The 18,711-nt window shown below is 45.4% G+C and overlaps 1 protein-coding gene across 1 annotated transcript in view; it reads left to right on the forward strand.

The window, feature by feature from the left end:
• larp4aa (La ribonucleoprotein 4Aa) overlaps positions 1-18,711 on the forward strand; it is a 64,581-nt gene that overhangs the window by 35,985 nt on the left and 9,885 nt on the right. The window contains exons 6-15 of the mRNA XM_084334018.1: positions 338-441; positions 572-682; positions 6,546-6,599; positions 6,805-7,014; positions 7,503-7,606; positions 10,973-11,209; positions 14,443-14,497; positions 14,606-14,764; positions 15,332-15,465; positions 15,924-16,119. Coding sequence (XP_084190144.1) covers positions 338-441; positions 572-682; positions 6,546-6,599; positions 6,805-7,014; positions 7,503-7,606; positions 10,973-11,209; positions 14,443-14,497; positions 14,606-14,764; positions 15,332-15,465; positions 15,924-16,119 — 1,364 coding nt within the window. The remainder of the gene's footprint in view (positions 1-337; positions 442-571; positions 683-6,545; positions 6,600-6,804; positions 7,015-7,502; positions 7,607-10,972; positions 11,210-14,442; positions 14,498-14,605; positions 14,765-15,331; positions 15,466-15,923; positions 16,120-18,711) is intronic.

Genomic DNA, 18,711 nt, shown 5'->3' on the forward strand with positions numbered 1-18,711 from the left:
CATCTAAAAAATGTTTGGACCCTATTGTGTTCTTGTTCTGTTCTTGACTTATTGTTATGTTGTCTTCTTGACTTAAAGAAGACCTGTACGGCCCATGGGGACCGTGTGTTGTCGGGCCCTATAAATAAATTTGATTTGATTTGATATCAAAATCTGACTGAATCCATCACACAACTCATCAAACTTGAATACAGCACAACTCAAAACCTTGCAGGCTTCTCACTAAACGTTTTAAGTGGCAAAACGGATACAGACGACATATGTATAGAAGGAAACACCCCCACTTATGTTATATTCAAACATAAATGTATATTTTGCTCTCTTGTCGTCCTCTCAGCCTCTCCGATGGTACAAGTCGATGAGAAGGGGGAGAAAGTGCGTCCGAATCACAAGCGGTGCATCATCATCTTGAGAGAAGTCCCTGAAACCACACCGGTTGAGGTAAGACCAACTGGTAAACGCATCATTGTGTTTTGCGTGTATGTAAATAAGATAAAGCATTTTGAAAATTGTGGAATTGTTTATGGCGTCGGACCAAATTAACTCCCCCCGTCCCGTCCCCTCTATTCAGGAAGTGGAGTCCCTGTTTAAAAACGACAACTGTCCGAAGGTGATAAGCGTGGAGTTTGCGCACAACAACAACTGGTACATCACATTCCAATCAGACACGGATGCTCAACAGGTAACGGGTGATGCACTGTGTGTGACTTGTGGGTCAATTGAGATATTGTTGTGCCTGATGAAAATGTATATGTGTAGGTATCAAAAGACTGTCACGTTTAAAACTGTGTGGGTATTAGGCTTGGGCGGTGTAATTTTTTTCATACCGTCATACTCTGCTGACATAATACCCCGGTATGGGTGTTATGACGGTATCGGGGGGGGGGGGAAGCAGAGCTAAGTTGCTTGCGACAGTGGCTCAGGAGGTAGAGCAGTCGTCTGGCAATCCGGAGATTCCCGGTTCGATTCCCGCTCCTCCCGGGCGGCGTGTCGATGTGTCCTTGAGCAAGACACTTAACCCCTAATTGCTCCCGATGAGCAGGTTGGCACCTTGCATGGTTGCCTCCGCCGTGGGTGTGTGAATGTGTGAGTGAATGGATAAGATGTGAGTAACAAATTGTAAAGCGCTTTGGATAAAAACGCTATATAAAAAAGCAGCCATTTACCATTTTAACAATATACTCGTTATCACTATACTATACTAGTGCACTTTCTGGGGCGCCCTCGTGGCGCATACCATAGTGCCTCGCGCACCTACGCGGCCGTCCCGGGTTTGCTCCCGGCGATATTTGTCGCATGTCTTCCCCACATCTCCTCCCGTTCGCCCTCTCCTCTGTCGGTCCTGCGTGACCAGTAAAAAGATGTAAAAATGCTAAAAGAAAATTATAATTTTTTAAAATGTGCACTTTCTCTAACCTCGAACCTAAATTCCTTGGCAACTCGTGTTAAGTAAATATTTTTTTGCAGTGCACTGCGGACATCCCTAGTGCGCACAATCGAGACACACAGATATGAAACGAGTCATACGGAACAAATAATGTATAACTAGTGATGCACGATATATCGGCCGCCGATATAATATTGGCCGATATGGCCGTTTTTTTACACATCGGTATCGGACCGATATCAAGATAGGGCCGATATAATTTTTTTCCAAATATGCGTTTTGGAAAATAGCTCTTTATTTGATTATCATAAAAAAGTGTTTTCTATACAGAGATATCGACATCGGTAAATATCGGTATTGGCCAGAACAGCAATATTAATATCGGTTATCGGTATCGGCCACAATTTTCACATCGGTGCATCACTATGTATAACGGAGGCTGAAATTAGAGCAATGTGAGTCACAAACTCACGACAGTAGTACACAACTACACATACAGACCCATAAAATTGATTCTGCATTGATTAAGTGATAATCAAAACCCAGCTTAAGCCGTTAAACCCATGTTTACCAAACATACACTCCCAGCATTCATATCTTATATGAATATCTTATATCCCATCATATCTTATATCCCAGCAACATAACATAACTTACTTACCCAAACAACGTGTCCCAGAGTCCACTCATGCACGAATCCATTTCAAAACGTTAGAAAAATGCTCAGTTTCCCGATTCCTCAATCATCCAATGTCTGGAAGTTAGTGGACCCATGGTCCATCCAGAGCTGTGAAAGTCATACTGGCGTGTATAGAGTCTCTGTGTTCTACTGACCCACGTCCGGCCCGATGATGACAAATCAATGCGCATAGAGGGAACACAGGCTGTGGAACGACTGGCTTTGGTTCTTTTCCTCCACTGTCTCTCCCTTTTATTTCTGTTCTTTTCCCTCTGCTCACTCTACTCTTTCCCCCAAAGTCAGGAACCTTCACTCCTGTCCCGATGAGCGTTCAGATTATGAGATCTGAGGGCAACAGACGAGGGTTGGAAATTTTAATGCCACGAATGTAATTTAGTGGACCCGTGGTCCATCCATTTGATCTTAATAAACGGACTGCCACCCGTCCATAACCGCATTCTATAGAAGAATACGTCTTTATTTGTCGTGCAGATTAACACACGTGAGATGGAAGACCGACAGGAACGCGCACGTGGCTCTGTTGAGCTCTGACTGAGGGAGGGAAAGACGGGCGCGTGCTGTGCACTACAACCATTGGCGCTAGGGCTGTCTTAAATGCTTCGAAGCTTCGAACGTTCGATTCGATGGCACAAGCTTTGAACATAAAAAAAAAATCGAAGTTAAAAAAAATATATATATATAATTTTTTTTTTCAAAAAAAAATTTCAATTTTTTATTTTTTTTTTACTTCGATTTGTGTGTGTGTGTAGGTGTGTGTGTGTGTGTGTGTGAACTACCCATCCCAGTTAGGACAGCCGAATCCCGTCCAATCTTTCGCCGTCGACTAAAGACTCACTTCTTCAACCATTATCTGAAATGATAAAAAAAATAAAAAATCTAACCGTGACTAACCTTACTGTCATGCACTTGTCCTAATAAACTAACCTACACTGTAACACGCAACACTTTGATGAACATTGTTACTCAGCTGATAGAGTTGTACCCTTCTTGCTGTCTTGTCGTACAGAACTTGTAAGTCGCTTTGGATAAAAGCGTCAGCTAAATGACTAAATGTAAGTGTGTGTGTGTGTGTGTGTGTGTGCGCGCACCTTGTAGAATTCCACACATAAGAAAGAAAGATACTGGGATGAATAAACAAAATAGGAAATAAAATGTAGAAATGCATGCAATACATAAATAAATATGAATCTCCATATATGAAATATAACATTTAGATAAGGTGCTACTGAGATGTTTTGGTGAGTTCTTTGTTTTTTTGTGGAAGTTGCCCTTCTTAAAAATGCATGAACATTCACTGATAATTGGTCTGTAGTGGAGTCTACAAGGTCTACATTGCCGGACCATGTAGAATCCGGACCTTGTAGACTGACATAATTCTGTGCATAGTTTAGTCTACACAGGCCATATTTCAAATAATCAAAATCTTACTTCATTCATCTTAAACATTCTTGATTTGGGGGATTGGTAGTTCCCATGAAATCTGAAGTTCAAACGACAACAGCGATCCACCTTGAATTAAATCACACAGCCGAGTGAAACCTTGTTGGATGCGTCAGTCACGAAAGGGGCTACTTAATTAATTAATCCAACCCACTTTATTTATAGAGCACATTTAAAAACAACAACGTTTACGAAAGTGCTGTACAAGTCCCACAACATAAGATAAAAAAAAAAAAAAAAATATTAAAAAAAATATTTTTTTTATTTTTTTTCGAAGCTTCGAATTAAAATCGAAGCTCGGCCCCGAAGCTTCGATTGCCAAAAAAAGCTTCGAAGGTCAGCCCTAATTGGTGCACAGTCTGTGACGTCACGGTATTGAAAATCATACCGACGGGATTTCGAAATACCCTGGTATACCGTAATACCGTCATACCGCCCAAGCCTAGTGGGTATCAAGCAGGAAGAAAGACTTGTCAGGTTTTAAACTGGGTATCAAGCAGGAAGGAAGACAGTCGGATTTTAAACTGTGGGTATCAAGCAGGAAGGAAGACTGTCGGGTTCTGAACTGTGGGTATCAAGCAGGAAGAAACTGTGTTCAGAATGTTTGGAAGGATTTGGGGGCTATTTTAAAACATAGTCTGACATACAAATACACAGTTGAGTAGGGATGGGAATCGAAAACCGGTTCCTGGAACCGTGTGGCTCCCTTGACTTTCGATTCCCTTATCGCTGCCTACAGTTGCGCAATAATGTTAGCGTTAGCATGTAGCCATGGCAGACTCTTATTTGATTCCTTAAGGGCTCGAAATTGCCTGGGTTTTGGTGAAATGCTCCCGCTGTTTGGCTACTTCTATGTGCAGTGAAAACTACTTGAATGCTTTAGAACCTAGTCATTGATTTAGATCAGGGTGAGCTAAAATTAGCCGCGGAGCTAACGTGAGCTAACGCTATTTAATAGGGATGCTCGATATTGGCTTTTTTACCGATACCGATATTCCGATATTGTCCAACTCTTAATTTCCGATACCGATATCAACCGATACCGATATATGCAGGGTTTCCCTGTCCAAAAAACTGAATAATTTCAGGTAACTAATAATTTCACTGGATATATATATAACAAATATTGTTATTGTTTTTTTTTTTTTTTTTTTTTTACCGATACCGATATTTTCCGATATCACATTTTACTGCCGATATCGGCCGATAATATCGGTCGGCCGATAATATCGGACATCCCTACTATTTAATCAAGCTCACAAAGGGAGATAAACAGCTGACAGCGGATAGTACAGGTACAAATACAATAAAACAGCAGGTGGGGGCTGTTGTGTAAACCTTGTACTCTTTAGTTTACATATAATGAGAGACGGAATGTTTGTTTACAAGTCTGTAAGCCAGGAAGTACAGTGGTGCAACATACAAATGTGTCCGTGTAGCAACACAAGCCAATACCTTATAGGACAGGGGCCCGGGGAGGGAGCGCTCTCTCTCTGTGTGTGTGTGTGTGTGTGTGTGTGTGTGTGTGGTGTGTGTGTGTGTGTCAGAGGAATACCGACCTGTTATTCAATAGATTAAATTAGTTTAAGAATAAAAAAATAAATACATTTTAAGAGAATCTCAAATACATTATTTGTGTAGGCTATAGTTAATGTTTTATTTTTTACAGTTTTTGTATTTTTCTGACATGGGGGCTCAACAATAAATGACAATCAGAAATGTCAAGTTGCATGTTGTTATTCTAACCAGCTTAGACCCCTACGCTCTGCATCTTCTGGCCGCCTCAGACCTACTCCTATCCGAACTCCGGGAGGGTCATCAAAGAGAAGTCGCCTATTCTCAGTCCTTGCCCCACAATGGTGGAATGAACTACCCACCCCAGTTAGGACAGCCGAATCACGTCCAATCTTTCGCCGTCGACTAAAGACGCACTTCTTCAACCATTATCTGAATAAAAAAATATATATCTAACCCTAACTAACCTTACTGTCATGCACTTGTCCTAATAAACGAACCTACACTGTAGCACTCAACACTTTGATGAACATTGTTGCTCAGCTGATAGAGTTGTGCCCTTCCTGATGGCTTGTCGTACAGAACTTGTAAGTCGCTTTGGATAAAAGCGTCAGCTAAATGACTAAATGTAGTTCTGTTGCATTTCCAATTTATTTATTTAAATTATAAATTGATCAGGTATCGATAAGGGAATCGATAAGCAGAATCGATAATGGAATCGTATCGATAAAATCCTATCAATTCCCATCCCTACAGTTGAGTGTAGTCCTGTTGGGTAGCGTGGAAGTTGTGAAACTTCCTCATATGCCTCCAATAAATGTTGACTGTCAGAAAAGAGGTAGCTTAATTTCCTTTAAGTTAAGGTCAAAAATGCTAATTTGTTATACAACTCCTGAAGACATGTTACTAGTCACATAAGAGCCCACGCCAGAGCATTCGGCGTAAAGCACGTTGACCACAAATGTGGTTGTTTGACCCCTCCACCTCACACGGTAATACACATACGTCTGTCTCAAGGCTAGTCCTGCATGTATCAACAAATGCGCATGTTGGTGAATTTATGACTGTGTGCCATTATTACTATCAAATGTAATGATTGTGGAATATTACTATAATGAGTTGTATGTGTATGAACCAAGCATCCTTTGACAACAGGGACAACGATGGAAATAAGTCCTGGACTTTTCGTTCTATCCCTGACAAGGCAAATACACATGTGATCTGTATATGTTTGTCAATAAAATAAAATCACACTTCACCGTGACCGGTGGCTATATGAAGCCCCCACCCCAAATCTAACCGGAAGAAAAGACTCTAAACTGTGAAAGTCGATATTTGTGGTGTTATTACCTGCGCATTGCTTTTACCCTTTTTCTTATTCTTTACATTGCTTTTATTCTGTCTTATTTTATGCTAATTTTACTGCTGTGAAGCACGTCGGGCTGCAATTCCTGTATAAAAGGTGCTACAGAAATAAAGTTTATCTGTTCCGTTTTCCTTCAGGCGTACAGATACTTGAGAGAGGAGGTCAAGACATTTCAGGGAAAACCCATCATGGTGAGTTGGACTGTACCCTGATTCTTGTATCTCGTTTTTTGAAGAGACTCAATAAATTATTTAGTTGTCGAGACTTTAATTTGACAAGAATTTATCATAATTTCCATCATTTCTGTTTGCACTCTATTCTATGGAGCCTGTGAAAAACGACCAATGTCTTGATGATTACTATTAAACACTCTTTCTGCCATGTTCCTGTACACAGGCGAGGATAAAGGCCATCAACACATTCTTTGCCAAGAATGGCTACCGTAGCATGGACAGCAGCATGTACACCCAGCAGTCCCAGAGCCAGTCCCAGTATAACTCTCCACTCTACATGCAGCACGTCTACCCCCAACAGCAGTACCCGGTGTATGGCATCGTACCCCCCACTTGGACGACCTCTCCCACCCCTTACTTCGAAACTCCTCTGGTGAGTCGAGCCACACGAGAATGTGTCTGCTGTACACATTTCTGTAAATGAAGCTGTGGCGTTTTTCTACACTGGACGTCTGCACCTTCCCACTGTGCACCGCCCACGTCAGGCCCGATGATGACAAATCTATGCGCATAGAGGGAATGCAGGCTGTGGAACAACTGGCTTTGGTTCTTTTCCTCCACTCTCCTTCTCTTCATTTCTTCTCCTTTCCCTCTACCCCCCCTCCCCCCAAAAGTCAGGAATCTTCACTCCTGTCCCAATGAGCGTTCAGATTATGAGATCTGAGGGCCACAGGCGAGGGTTGGAATCCATGTCACATGTGACGTTATTTTTTACATCTTCGTTGTTGTAAATATCCATTATATTGACTCAATTATGTAATTAACTGTACATATGTCACTTTAATTATCTGTACAAATGCATGGGACATTGCCAGAGTGGCCTGTGGATTGAGGTAAACACTGTTTCCTTCTGACCTGCAGGCACCGTTTCCCAACAGTAGCTTTGTGAATGGCTTCAGTTCTCCCGGACACTACAAAACTGGCTCCAACTCGCTCAACATCACACGCCCATTCAACAGGAACCGGTAAGGATACGTTTATTTTATTTTGACGGCAGCAGTCAATCGACCCATCTCAAATCCCACCCTCTTTTCTCGATCAAGATGAGTAGCAGGGTTTGAGATGGGTCAATTTGTGCATTCCTGTGCTTGTAAATGGTAACGGTTGAGTTGGAGAAATGGTTAAACCTTCTGACTGGAGCGTCTTTCGCTTCCACATTATAACAACTGTTCGACAGTTTATCCGCAGTGACGTTTTGTAAGGAATTGAAGTTCTTTACCCCCTGTTCTCTTGCTGTCCCCACAGTGTCCCTCTTTATTCAAGAAAGAATGTAATAAATGCCTTCAGGTACAACTGTCATTATACACTCGGCTTCATCCCTACATCCCTCCCATCTCCTACCACACTGCAGCAGCCTCCCTCCCATCTCCTACCATACTGCAGCAGCCTCCCTCCCATCTCCTACCATACTGCAGACAGCCTCCCTCCCATCTCCTACCACACTGCAGCAGCCTCCCTACCATACTGCAGCAGCCTCCCTCCCATCTCCCACCATACTGCAACAGCCTCCCTACCATACTGCAGCAGCCTCCCTCCCATCTCCTACCATACTGCAGACAGCCTCCCTCCCATCTCCTACCACACTGCAGCAGCCTCCCTACCATACTGCAGCAGCCTCCCTCCCATCTCCCACCATACTGCAACAGCCTCCCTCCCATCTCCTACCATACTGCAGCAGCCTCCCTCCCATCTCCTACCATACTGCAGCAGCCTCCCTCCCATCTCCTACCATACTGCAGCAGCCTCCCTCCCATCTCCTACCATACTGCAGACAGCCTCCCTCCCATCTCCTACCACACTGCAGCAGCCTCCCTACCATACTGCAGCAGCCTCCCTCCCATCTCCTACCACACTGCAGACAGCCTCCCTCCCATCTCCTACCATACTGCAGACAGCCTCCCTCCTATCTCTTACCATACTGCAGCAGCCTCCCTCCCATCTCCTACCATACTGCAACAGCCTCCCTCCCATCTCCTACCATACTGCAGCAGCCTCCCTCCCATCTCCTACCATACTGCAGACAGCCTCCCTCCCATCTCCTACCACACTGCAGCAGCCTCCCTCCCATCTCTTACCATACTGCAGCAGCCTCCCTCCCATCTCCTACCATACTGCAGCAGCCTCCCTCCCATCTCCCACCATACTGCAGCAGCCTCCCTCCCATCTCCTACCATACTGCAGCAGCCTCTCTCCCATCTCCTACCATACTGCAGCAGCCTCCCTCCCATCTCCTACCATACTGCAGCAGCCTCCCTACCATACTGCAGCAGCCTCTCTCCCATCTCCTACCATACTGCAGCAGCCTCCCTCCCATCTCCTACCATACTGCAGCAGCCTCTCCCATCTCCTACCATACTGCAGCAGCCTCCCTCCCATCTCCTACCACACTGCAGCAGCCTCCCTCCCATCTCCTACCATACTGCAGCAGCCTCCCTCCCATCTCCTACCATACTGCAGCAGCCTCTCTCCCATCTCCTACCATACTACAGCAGCCTCCCTCCCATCTCCCACCATACTGCAGCAGCCTCCCTCCCATCTCCTACCATACTGCAGCAGCCTCCCTCCCATCTCCTACCATACTGCAGCAGCCTCCCTCCCATCTCCTACCATACTGCAGCAGCCTCCCTCCCATCTCCTACCATACTGCAGCAGCCTCCCTCCCATCTCCTACCACACTGCAGCAGCCTCCCTCCCATCTCCTACCACACTGCAGCAGCCTCCCTCCCATCTCCTACCATACTGCGACAGCCTCCCTCCCATCTCCTACCATACTGCAGACAGCCTCCCTCCCATCTCTTACCACACTGCAGACAGCCTCCCTCCCATCTCCTACCATACTGCAGCAGCCTCCCTCCCATCTCCTACCATACTGCAGCAGCCTCCCTCCCATCTCCTACCATACTGCAGCAGCCTCCCTCCCATCTCCTACCATACTGCAGCAGCCTCCCTCCCATCTCCTACCATACTGCAGCAGCCTCCCTCCCATCTCCTACCACACTGCAGACAGCCTCCCTCCCATCTCCTACCACACTGCAGACAGCCTCCCTCCCATCTCTTACCATACTGCAGCAGCCTCCCTCCCATCTCCTACCATACTGCAGCAGCCTCCCTCCCATCTCCTACCACACTGCAGCAGCCTCCCTCCCATCTCCTACCATACTGCAGCAGCCTCCCTCCCATCTCCTACCATACTGCAGCAGCCAAATTACTAAATCCTTAACCGGGCCCATGCCTTGTATGGCTGTAATGCTTTTCATCCTCGTGATGTGAATGTATGTCGCCAGGTACTGGACATCCTGGGTTTGTCATGTCAGGCCTGTGTACTGTTATCGGCTGCAGCTCCCTGATTCTGAGCCACTTTTTTTTTTTTTTTCTTTTTTTTTGCAACTGTAACATCCACCTTGGCTTTCAAACGTCAACTTCACCATCCATGTTGACATGTAACGGCTTCCTCATCCTGACTAACCCTCCCATATTTTTATTACTCAAGTTTTATACCCCCACACTCCCCATCGGTCTTTGGTAATGTGGCCATATTACCAAAGAAATGTGCCTTGACAAGGAAATCGCTGTGACATGAGCTGTTTCATGTGACACTTTCATGAATAAGACTGGGGTTGAGTCGAGGGCAGCCCGGCGCTCGGGCTTTACTTTCTGTTTCAAAGAGCTGTGAAAGTCATACTGGCGTGTAGAGTCTGTGTTCTACTGACCCACGTCCGGCCCGATGATGACAAATCAATGCGCATAGAGGGAACACAGGCTGTGGAACGACTGGCTTTGGTTCTTTTCCTCCACTGTCTCCCTTTTTATTTCTGTTCTTCTCCCTCTGCTCACTCTACTCTTTCCCCCAAAGTCGGGAACCTTCACTCCTGTCCCGATGAGCGTTCAGATTATGAGATCTGAGGGCAACAGACGACGGTTGGAAATTTAATTGCCACGAATGTAATTTTGGCGAACGTCTTTGTCATAGTCTATATCGTAACGATGACCTGGAGTATTATATTACCGTGCGTGATTCGAGATCCTTTAAGTAGCTCGTGCTGCTCGTAGATGGCCGTTACAGCAGCCCCACCCACTCGACAATCTAAATGTTTGGTCACAAGTCATCATTAATGGCTCCATACTGAGATCCAAGTCACATGACTACTGCTTTCACCAATTACGAGCCCCTATGTAATAATCAGAAAGTGCCCTGCATGTCTGCACATTGACTAAGGACATCGCATGCTGTTCCTCCACCACGCTGTAGTCTGCATCTTCACCTTGCTATTGCAGCCGAATGACTAATTGTCTTGTCTTAACCCCCCCCCCCCCCCCCCCCCCACACACAGGAACCATGTGAAGCCCCAAGTGAGGACGGGCGAGTTGACCCCGGCATCTGTTACCCCCGTCCCCCTGGAGAGTCTGACCGGCCTACGCAGCCCCCAGCCCCCCGCCACCACCACTACACCCACCACCAACCCTGTCCAGACCGCCACTGACCTGACCTCTGCTTTCCCACACCTCTCCTCCTCTTCCTCCTCCCCCATCGACCCCAGTGACGACAGCGGCATGGCCGGACGTGGAAGGTAAACCCTGATGCTGCTGCTGTGCTAGATGTAAATCAATACATGTAAATGCATACGGTCCGTCAATGTACTCGCCAAGTACTCCCTGTGCGTTGAATGTGGGATCCCGTTATTGTATTGTGTGCTACAAAGGTATGTCTGAGGGAAGCAACGGTTGGCATTGGAGGATCAAGAAAAGAGGGTGGGGTTTGATGGTGTTGAAGACTGGACACCTCCTTTATCTGACTGCCACTCGAGGGCCATGAGCTTGACTTTTGCATTTCAATAGCTTGACCCACCACCACCCATCGGTCTTTGGTAATGTGGCCATATTACCAAAGAACTGTGCCTCGCTGTGACATAAGCTGTTTCATGTGACACTTTCATGAATAAGACTGGGGTTGAGTCGAGGGTAGCCCGGTGCTCAGGCTTTACTTTGTAAACTCTTTTTCAAAGAGCTGTGAAAGTGGCCACATCACTAGTTGGTCTACATTGAGAAACGCAGTAGAAAGTCTCACACTGGACTTCTCCATGTTCCCGTTCTACTGACCCACGTCCGGCCCAATGATGACAAATCAATGCGCATAGAGGGAACGCAGGCTGTGGAACGACTGGCTTTGGTTCTTTTCCTCCACTCTGTCTCTCCTTCCCTTTTATTTCTGTTATTCTCCCTCTGCTCACTCTACTCTTTCCCCCAAAGTCAGGAACCTTCACTCCTGTCCCGGTGAGCGTTCAGATTATGAGATCTGAGGGTCACAGACGAGGGTTGGAAATCGAATTGCAGTGAATGTAATCTTTGTCGTCATCAATATCGTAATGATGACCTGTTGACCACGACGTGACAACGATATGTACCAATTATTAGCCTGGCTGTAAAGAGGGGTCTTGTGTGGATCTTGAGGTGAGAAGTCAAGGGACCCCTTTGAAAATGGCCGTGCCCATGGTATTGTCCTCCCATCAAGTTTAAGCTAACTTAAAATGGCTTAAAGGCCCCATGGAATCAAAATTGATGTTTGTAATTTCCTGGAAAACAAAAAAACAGGGACGTATACAAATTTTGCATCCAATTAAATGCTTTCTAGAATGACATTTACAGCACATTGTGAGCTAGCACTCTGCCTTTAACTAAATTGAACAAATGTTCAATGTTAGCTTGCTAACTAATGTTGCTAACCTACCGGTATGTTGCCAACATTAGCTTACTAGCTAATGGGTCGACCGTAATGCACATTCAGCACTATTGGCTACTATAAATGCCACATGACAAGTCCCTCCCTAGCTTCCTGTTTTTACAGGAAACTCATAAATATGTGGAATCAAATGGCATTCTGCTAGCCGTTTCATGGGGACTTGCAAACTCTAGATCTATAGGGATGGGTACCTTTCACATTTGAACCGATACCAGTACCGGTACCTGTGAATCGATACCGGTACCCAACGGTACCTTTTTTCGGTACTTTAGTCTCAAGAAATTTAATTGACCTACCTCAGTCGTAAAAAAAAAAATCCAAACTTCAAATAACTACAATTTCGACAGTTTTCGGCTCGTCATTGCTCCGACTGCTTTGTTGTTGAATCAAGTCAAATCCCAGGTAAGCATATATTGTGCGTGTGAATGTTGACATGGAAAAAAAAAAACGTAATTTTTTTTTTTTTTTTTTTTTTTTTTGGGTTTCTCACTTCATTCGATACCCGGTAGTACCGACGGGTTTCGGTTCGGTACCTCAAAGTACCGAATTCGGTACCCATCCCTATAGATCTACCCCATTTGCCAGTGAGATAGTATAACATGGCATTCCCCAAGATCTCCAAGTACCATATGATACCAGCAGGGGAGGAAACTAACTTTTTGGCTTACCAGCCAACTGGCGAGTATCTGATTTTTTTTACCAGACAAACTGATTTTTTACCAGCCCAAAAAAATCGCTAATTGTGATAATTACTTCTTTGTATGTCTTTGTCTAAATTGATTTTCAATCATAGTAAAAATCACACCGTGTCTCTACTCTTTAAAATATTTATTAGCATAAAACATTAATAACAGTCTCTACTCTTCACAATATTAGCATACAACATGTATTAATCACACTGTCTCTCTTCAAAATATTAGGATATCACATATTAACATGAAAGAGGGAACTATTCTGGACTGGGTTGGGCTGAACTAGGCAGTGAAAGATGCTGGGCTGGACTGGACTAGGTTGGACTGGTCTAGGTTGGACTGAGTTGGGCAGTGAAAGAACCAAGCATTTCACTGTAATGTAATAGCTAAATAAAACAACTTGACTTGTTACATTTGCACTCTGGTTGTATGCCAAATGTATTCTGGTTGTACTGTACTTGTGCTGTAAGATGACAATACATTGGAACCGAATCGACAACGCTAGGGGTTCAGCAGGTGTATTCTGAATGCCAAGTATGACAACATCACCGTTGTGAAGGGCATATGGGCGAGTGGTGATATGGGGGGAAACCCGGTAATAATAAAATGTCACTCGGCTGCATTTAAGCAAAGCCGCTCAGTATAGTCCACTATGTTGAACGTGCGTTATGGTAGCTTGTTACATGCTAGGTAGCTAGCCGGCTAATGCTGGTGCCTGGTTGACTTGTCATTCTCATCCGACTCGAAGGAGACGCGTCGCGTGCTGTTGTTCGCCCCCATGTCAGTCAGACCGCACTGATATCCGAAAGCGACGACACTACATGCAATTATTTTCATCCACTGATGTGTTTTTGTCTACGTTGTCAAGCCGGTGGCAGGAGTCTGTAGGTCCGCGCGCAGTGATCTGTCCACTTCCCCTAGATGGGCGGCATCTTCTAGAAAATGAGTGTTCATTGGAGGAGCTTAGAGCGCATCTGTACAACGATGATGTTCATTGGTTATGGTTGGATTGAGGCGCAAATGGGAGGAATCAAGGGGGGAGTCAGAGTTCGGCTTGTGCCAGTGAGCGAATCAGCAGATTGCAGAATGATTTTTTTGTTTGTTTTGTAATTACAAGTACTCGCCAGACTGGCGAGTGCTCTTCATGAATTACTCGCCAAACGTAAAAAATACTCGCATTTGGCGAGTAAAGTGGCCTAATTTCCTCCCCTGGATACCAGTATCTTCACACTAGCTTAAAAAAAATTGCCTGCTAGAATTATTTTTAAAGATGGCTAATCAAACAGTAGGATATCAATTACAACCCAGACTTAAGTAGCATGAGATGATTCCTGAGCATTACTTCACACACTCTTACCATTCTGCTCTGCAGGCGAAGTACTACCTACAGAGGAACACGGAGGAGGCGAGAGGACGAACGACTTACGGTACAAGAACATTTCTTTTGACACAGAACTTGTATGTTGCATATAGCTTATGAAGCATAATCACCTTTTTTATTTGACTTACCTATTTCTCCCAATTCCCCTTTTCAGAGGCTTGTACCGCTTGCAGAGGTCAAGGTGCCTCCCCCCAAGTTTGACCTGGCTGCCACCAACTTCCCCCCTCTACCAGGCTGTGTGGTCAGCACACAGGGGGAGCCGGTGCTGGAGAACCGAATGTCAGACGTTGTACGCGGTTTGAACAGGGACAAGGTGATACTTAAATGAGCCATTATCAACTCCAGTTGTCTCCAAGCACAAGGCTTTAATTTGTAAACTCTGCTGTTAAATCTGTTTCAAAGAGCTGTGAAAGTGGCAACATCACTAGTTGGTCTTCGTTGAGAAAAGCAGTAGAAAGTCTCACACTGGACTTCTCCATGTTCCCGTTCTACTGACCCACGTCCGGCCCGATGATGACAAATCAATGCGCATAGAGGGAACGCAGGCTGTGGAACGACTGGCTTTGGTTCTTTTCCTCCACTGTCTCTCCTTCCCTTTTATTTCTGTTCTTCTCCCTCTGCTCACTCTACTCTTTCCCCCAAAGTCAGGAACCTTCACTCCTGTCCCGATGAGCGTTCAGATTATGAGATCTGAGGGCCACAGACGAGGGTTGGAAATGTAATTGCAGTGAATGTACACATGTGACAACGATATGTACCAATTATTAGCCTGGCTGTAAAGAGGTGTCTTGTGTGCACATTTTTGTCTCTTCCGTATCGGTTCATTGGAGAGGGTTGAGGAAAATTCAACTCATCCTTAAAATGCCTTGGCTTTTCGCAGACTGAGCAAACCAACAAGGAAGCCACTGTGAGTGCAGGCTCGGGCCCGGTCACAGAGGAGGCTGTGGCCGTCTCCAGCCCTGTCCAGACCACAGGCAAATCTGCTGCACAACCTCTCGGACCCCCTGCCCCCAGGTAAGATGAGATCTCGATCAATAGAATTCTAATAGGCAGGCTTTTGGTTTGACACGAGAGTAATGAAACTAATAGTAATTCCGCTGCCCTAGTGGTTTGATATTTTCACCCTGTTGCACACTCTACCTCAAACCCCGGCGTAAGGTTTTTCTGTGTAGTTTGCATGTTCTCCCCATGTTTGCGAGGGCTTTCCTACCACACCATAAAGATATGCATGTTAGGCAGGGACTATGGAGAAAGCTCATTGGCTAACTCTGGTACATTTACATTGATGTAGAAAACTGAAAATTTTGATTTTAATGTGCATTGTGGGTAAAAAAATAAAATAAAAAAAGTTGTATAAACTAAACCACCAGGGCAGAAAAATGACTCATTCATTACTCTTTAAGACTTTGGAAAACGACCATAGAAATGTATATGATCTCAAAATTCGTATTCTTATCCCTCTGGCTCAATAGCGTCACCCACCAGGAGAAGAAGGTGGAGAGGGCGGAGCCCCCGGCCCCTAAAGTGAGCCCGCCCACACCTGTCCCCACTGTGGCCAGCCCAGCCCCCTCCACACAGCCCGTGCCTAGCGCCAAGCCTCAGCCCAGCGTGGCCTCCACACCGGCCACCCCAGCCTCTGCTCCAGCCACCATCGCCCCTCCCCCACTGGTAAGAGCTTGTGGTCCTGCGTAGCTCAAAGGGGCAGAGCATGGCACGAACACTACCAGGGTGGTGTCACGGCTAGGGCTGTCACGGTAACCGCATCACCGCAATCCTGCGGTGTCAAGGCACCCGCGGGTGTAGAACAGACAACCGCGTGTAAAATAAAAGGGGCGTCATCATTTTTAACTTCATTTAATGACTAGGTGTCCGTTTGTAGCATGAGCTAACTTCATGTTTCCATACAGTTTACAACTCACAGATGAAATCAGGATTTATTTTCATATCCCGGACTCGAGCCCCCAATGTATACCTTTTCCTGTATTAATCTCAACCGTAGTAGAGTACAGGAGAGTACACTCTAGGGCCGAAGTGCCGGTCATGTAACGTGCTTGTTATAACTAGCCGGACTTCGGGGTAATTCCCTCTGTAAAGTGGTGACAGTAAACCAGGAAACCGTTCTCAAGGACTGGGTGTTTATTTCCGTTTGCAGCTCTCTATTCTTCATGTTAGTGACTAACGTTACACGCAGATTGGGTGCTGCCTCTCTGCCGTGGTCCCGACGTTAGCTATGGGCTAGCTATCTGTAGCGTTGTTGTGGTCCCGACGTTAGCTATAGGCTAGCTATCTATTGTAGATGGCTGGCCTGTGGCTGACGTCGGGACCACGCCAGCGTTGTGGATGGCTAGCCTGTGGCTAGCGTCGGGACCACACCAACGTTATAGATAATCTGTGGTGTTGGTGTGGTCCCGACGTTGGCTGTGGGCTGGCTATCTGTGGCGTTTGTGTGGTCCCGACGTTAGCTATGGGCTAGCTATCTGTAACGTTGGTGTGGTCCCGACATTAGCTATAGGCTAGCTATCTATAACGTTGGTGTGGTCCCGAGTGTGGCGGAGAGAGGCAGCACTTAGTTTCCCCCAATGATGAACAATGATGACACAAGTTGTGATATTTTACTAGCTATGTATGTGCATTCAAATTCACTAATGTTAACACTTTGACTGCCAGGGGGCGTCTTTAGACGTCTTTGCTGGCCATGCTAAAGTTGCCGGGGGACGCTGTACGTCGTCTTTATATCAATATTTCAAAAATCTGCGATCGGATTCATAATGTCCCTCCGCTGGCCTGAGATTCACCAGCAGGACCCACTGAGCTCTCTGGCGGTTCAGGAGCGCCATCTGGTGGCCGATCGGCGCAAGCGCTTAACAGGAAGCGCACTAGAGGTTTTGCTAGACGTCCGTATTGCTTCCGGCCACTCGGTACATGTCCCGTGACTCTAGCTCGTCACTCTACATAGCGATCGATTGCCAATAACTCGATAAACAACATGATTTGGACGTATATACCATTATACAAGCTGGAGATGGACCGGGTAATAATATATCCCATAATGATAAAATTTCTACTCGACGATGATCGCCCAACGGCGCGCGGAGACTGGGGTGAGTTTCAGCGTGTAACGTTACCGTCTTCGATAATAACTGATATTATCAACATTTGACCCACATTAGATGATTGGTATAACGCTGCCCACGGAATTATAAACGCCCCCTCGCCCATCCGGTCAAGATCAGATGACGTGTAGTAACTTCTAGAAGTACTTCTAGTTGGAATTTTTTATATCGCGCTGATTGCCATCAAACTGTATTTCATCATCAATATAATGCATTTGGGGCTATATATCACGTTCTGGAGAAAGCTGCAGAAAGAGATAAAAACATACTTATACATTAGACCATACTTTACTATGAATATGTGAATGAAAAAGTTTAACGTTGCTACACAATGAACAATACATATAGGACTTTGAATGGGCCCTAATAATGGCAATGTAGCAATAGAATTTAAAAAGTTATAGCCCTGCAAAGAAGGGGACTTTCTCCATAGACAAATAGCGCTGGCAATCTATGGTATATCATTAATTTAACCTTAGGCAACCAAAGTGTTAACACATGGTTGCCAACAATGAGATTTCTCTTTATTTAATCGTTATTTCTTTTACTAGCGATATCTATTCATTTTTCAATCGTCCAGCCTGACATTATCATTGGGAATGGCTCTGAGCTCAAAGGGCAAATACAGCCCCTATCATCTACCGCAGGGGTTCCCAAAGTCGGGGTCGCGACCCACAGGAGTGTCGCGAGCCGCCGCGAGAGGGTCGCCAGATACGATTTTTTTTCCTTTTTTTTTTGCAGTCAGGCCACTGAACTTAGAAGCAGGCCAGGACAGTGTTTCTAGTTGCAGCAGCGCAATAGTTAGAGATAACCTATCTGGGGAACAACCAGGAGATCACTGCAACTCACACAAGTTGGAGAACTATCTCTCTCTCTCTCTCTTGCTCTCACACACTGATTGGTGGAGGCGGGACCCTTACAAAAAACTGTTGTTGCTAATCATTGACACATGCTAGCCTGTAATAATCCCCCCCCAGAAAAATCTACTTTGCATTTGATATATTGCAAATATATGCCATCACACACACTGGCATTTAAAGGGTTGGAATTAATATGTGGTTTTATGATCAGGGCTGAAGTTGAATAAATGATTGTATTATTTTCAATCTGACATTACAAAAAAACTGAAAATCCATCAAAATCAGTG

Source organism: Notolepis coatsorum (genome assembly GCF_963971535.1).
Source record: "Notolepis coatsorum genome assembly, chromosome: 17".
In the NCBI taxonomy this organism is placed as follows: Eukaryota; Metazoa; Chordata; class Actinopteri; order Aulopiformes; family Paralepididae; genus Notolepis; species Notolepis coatsorum.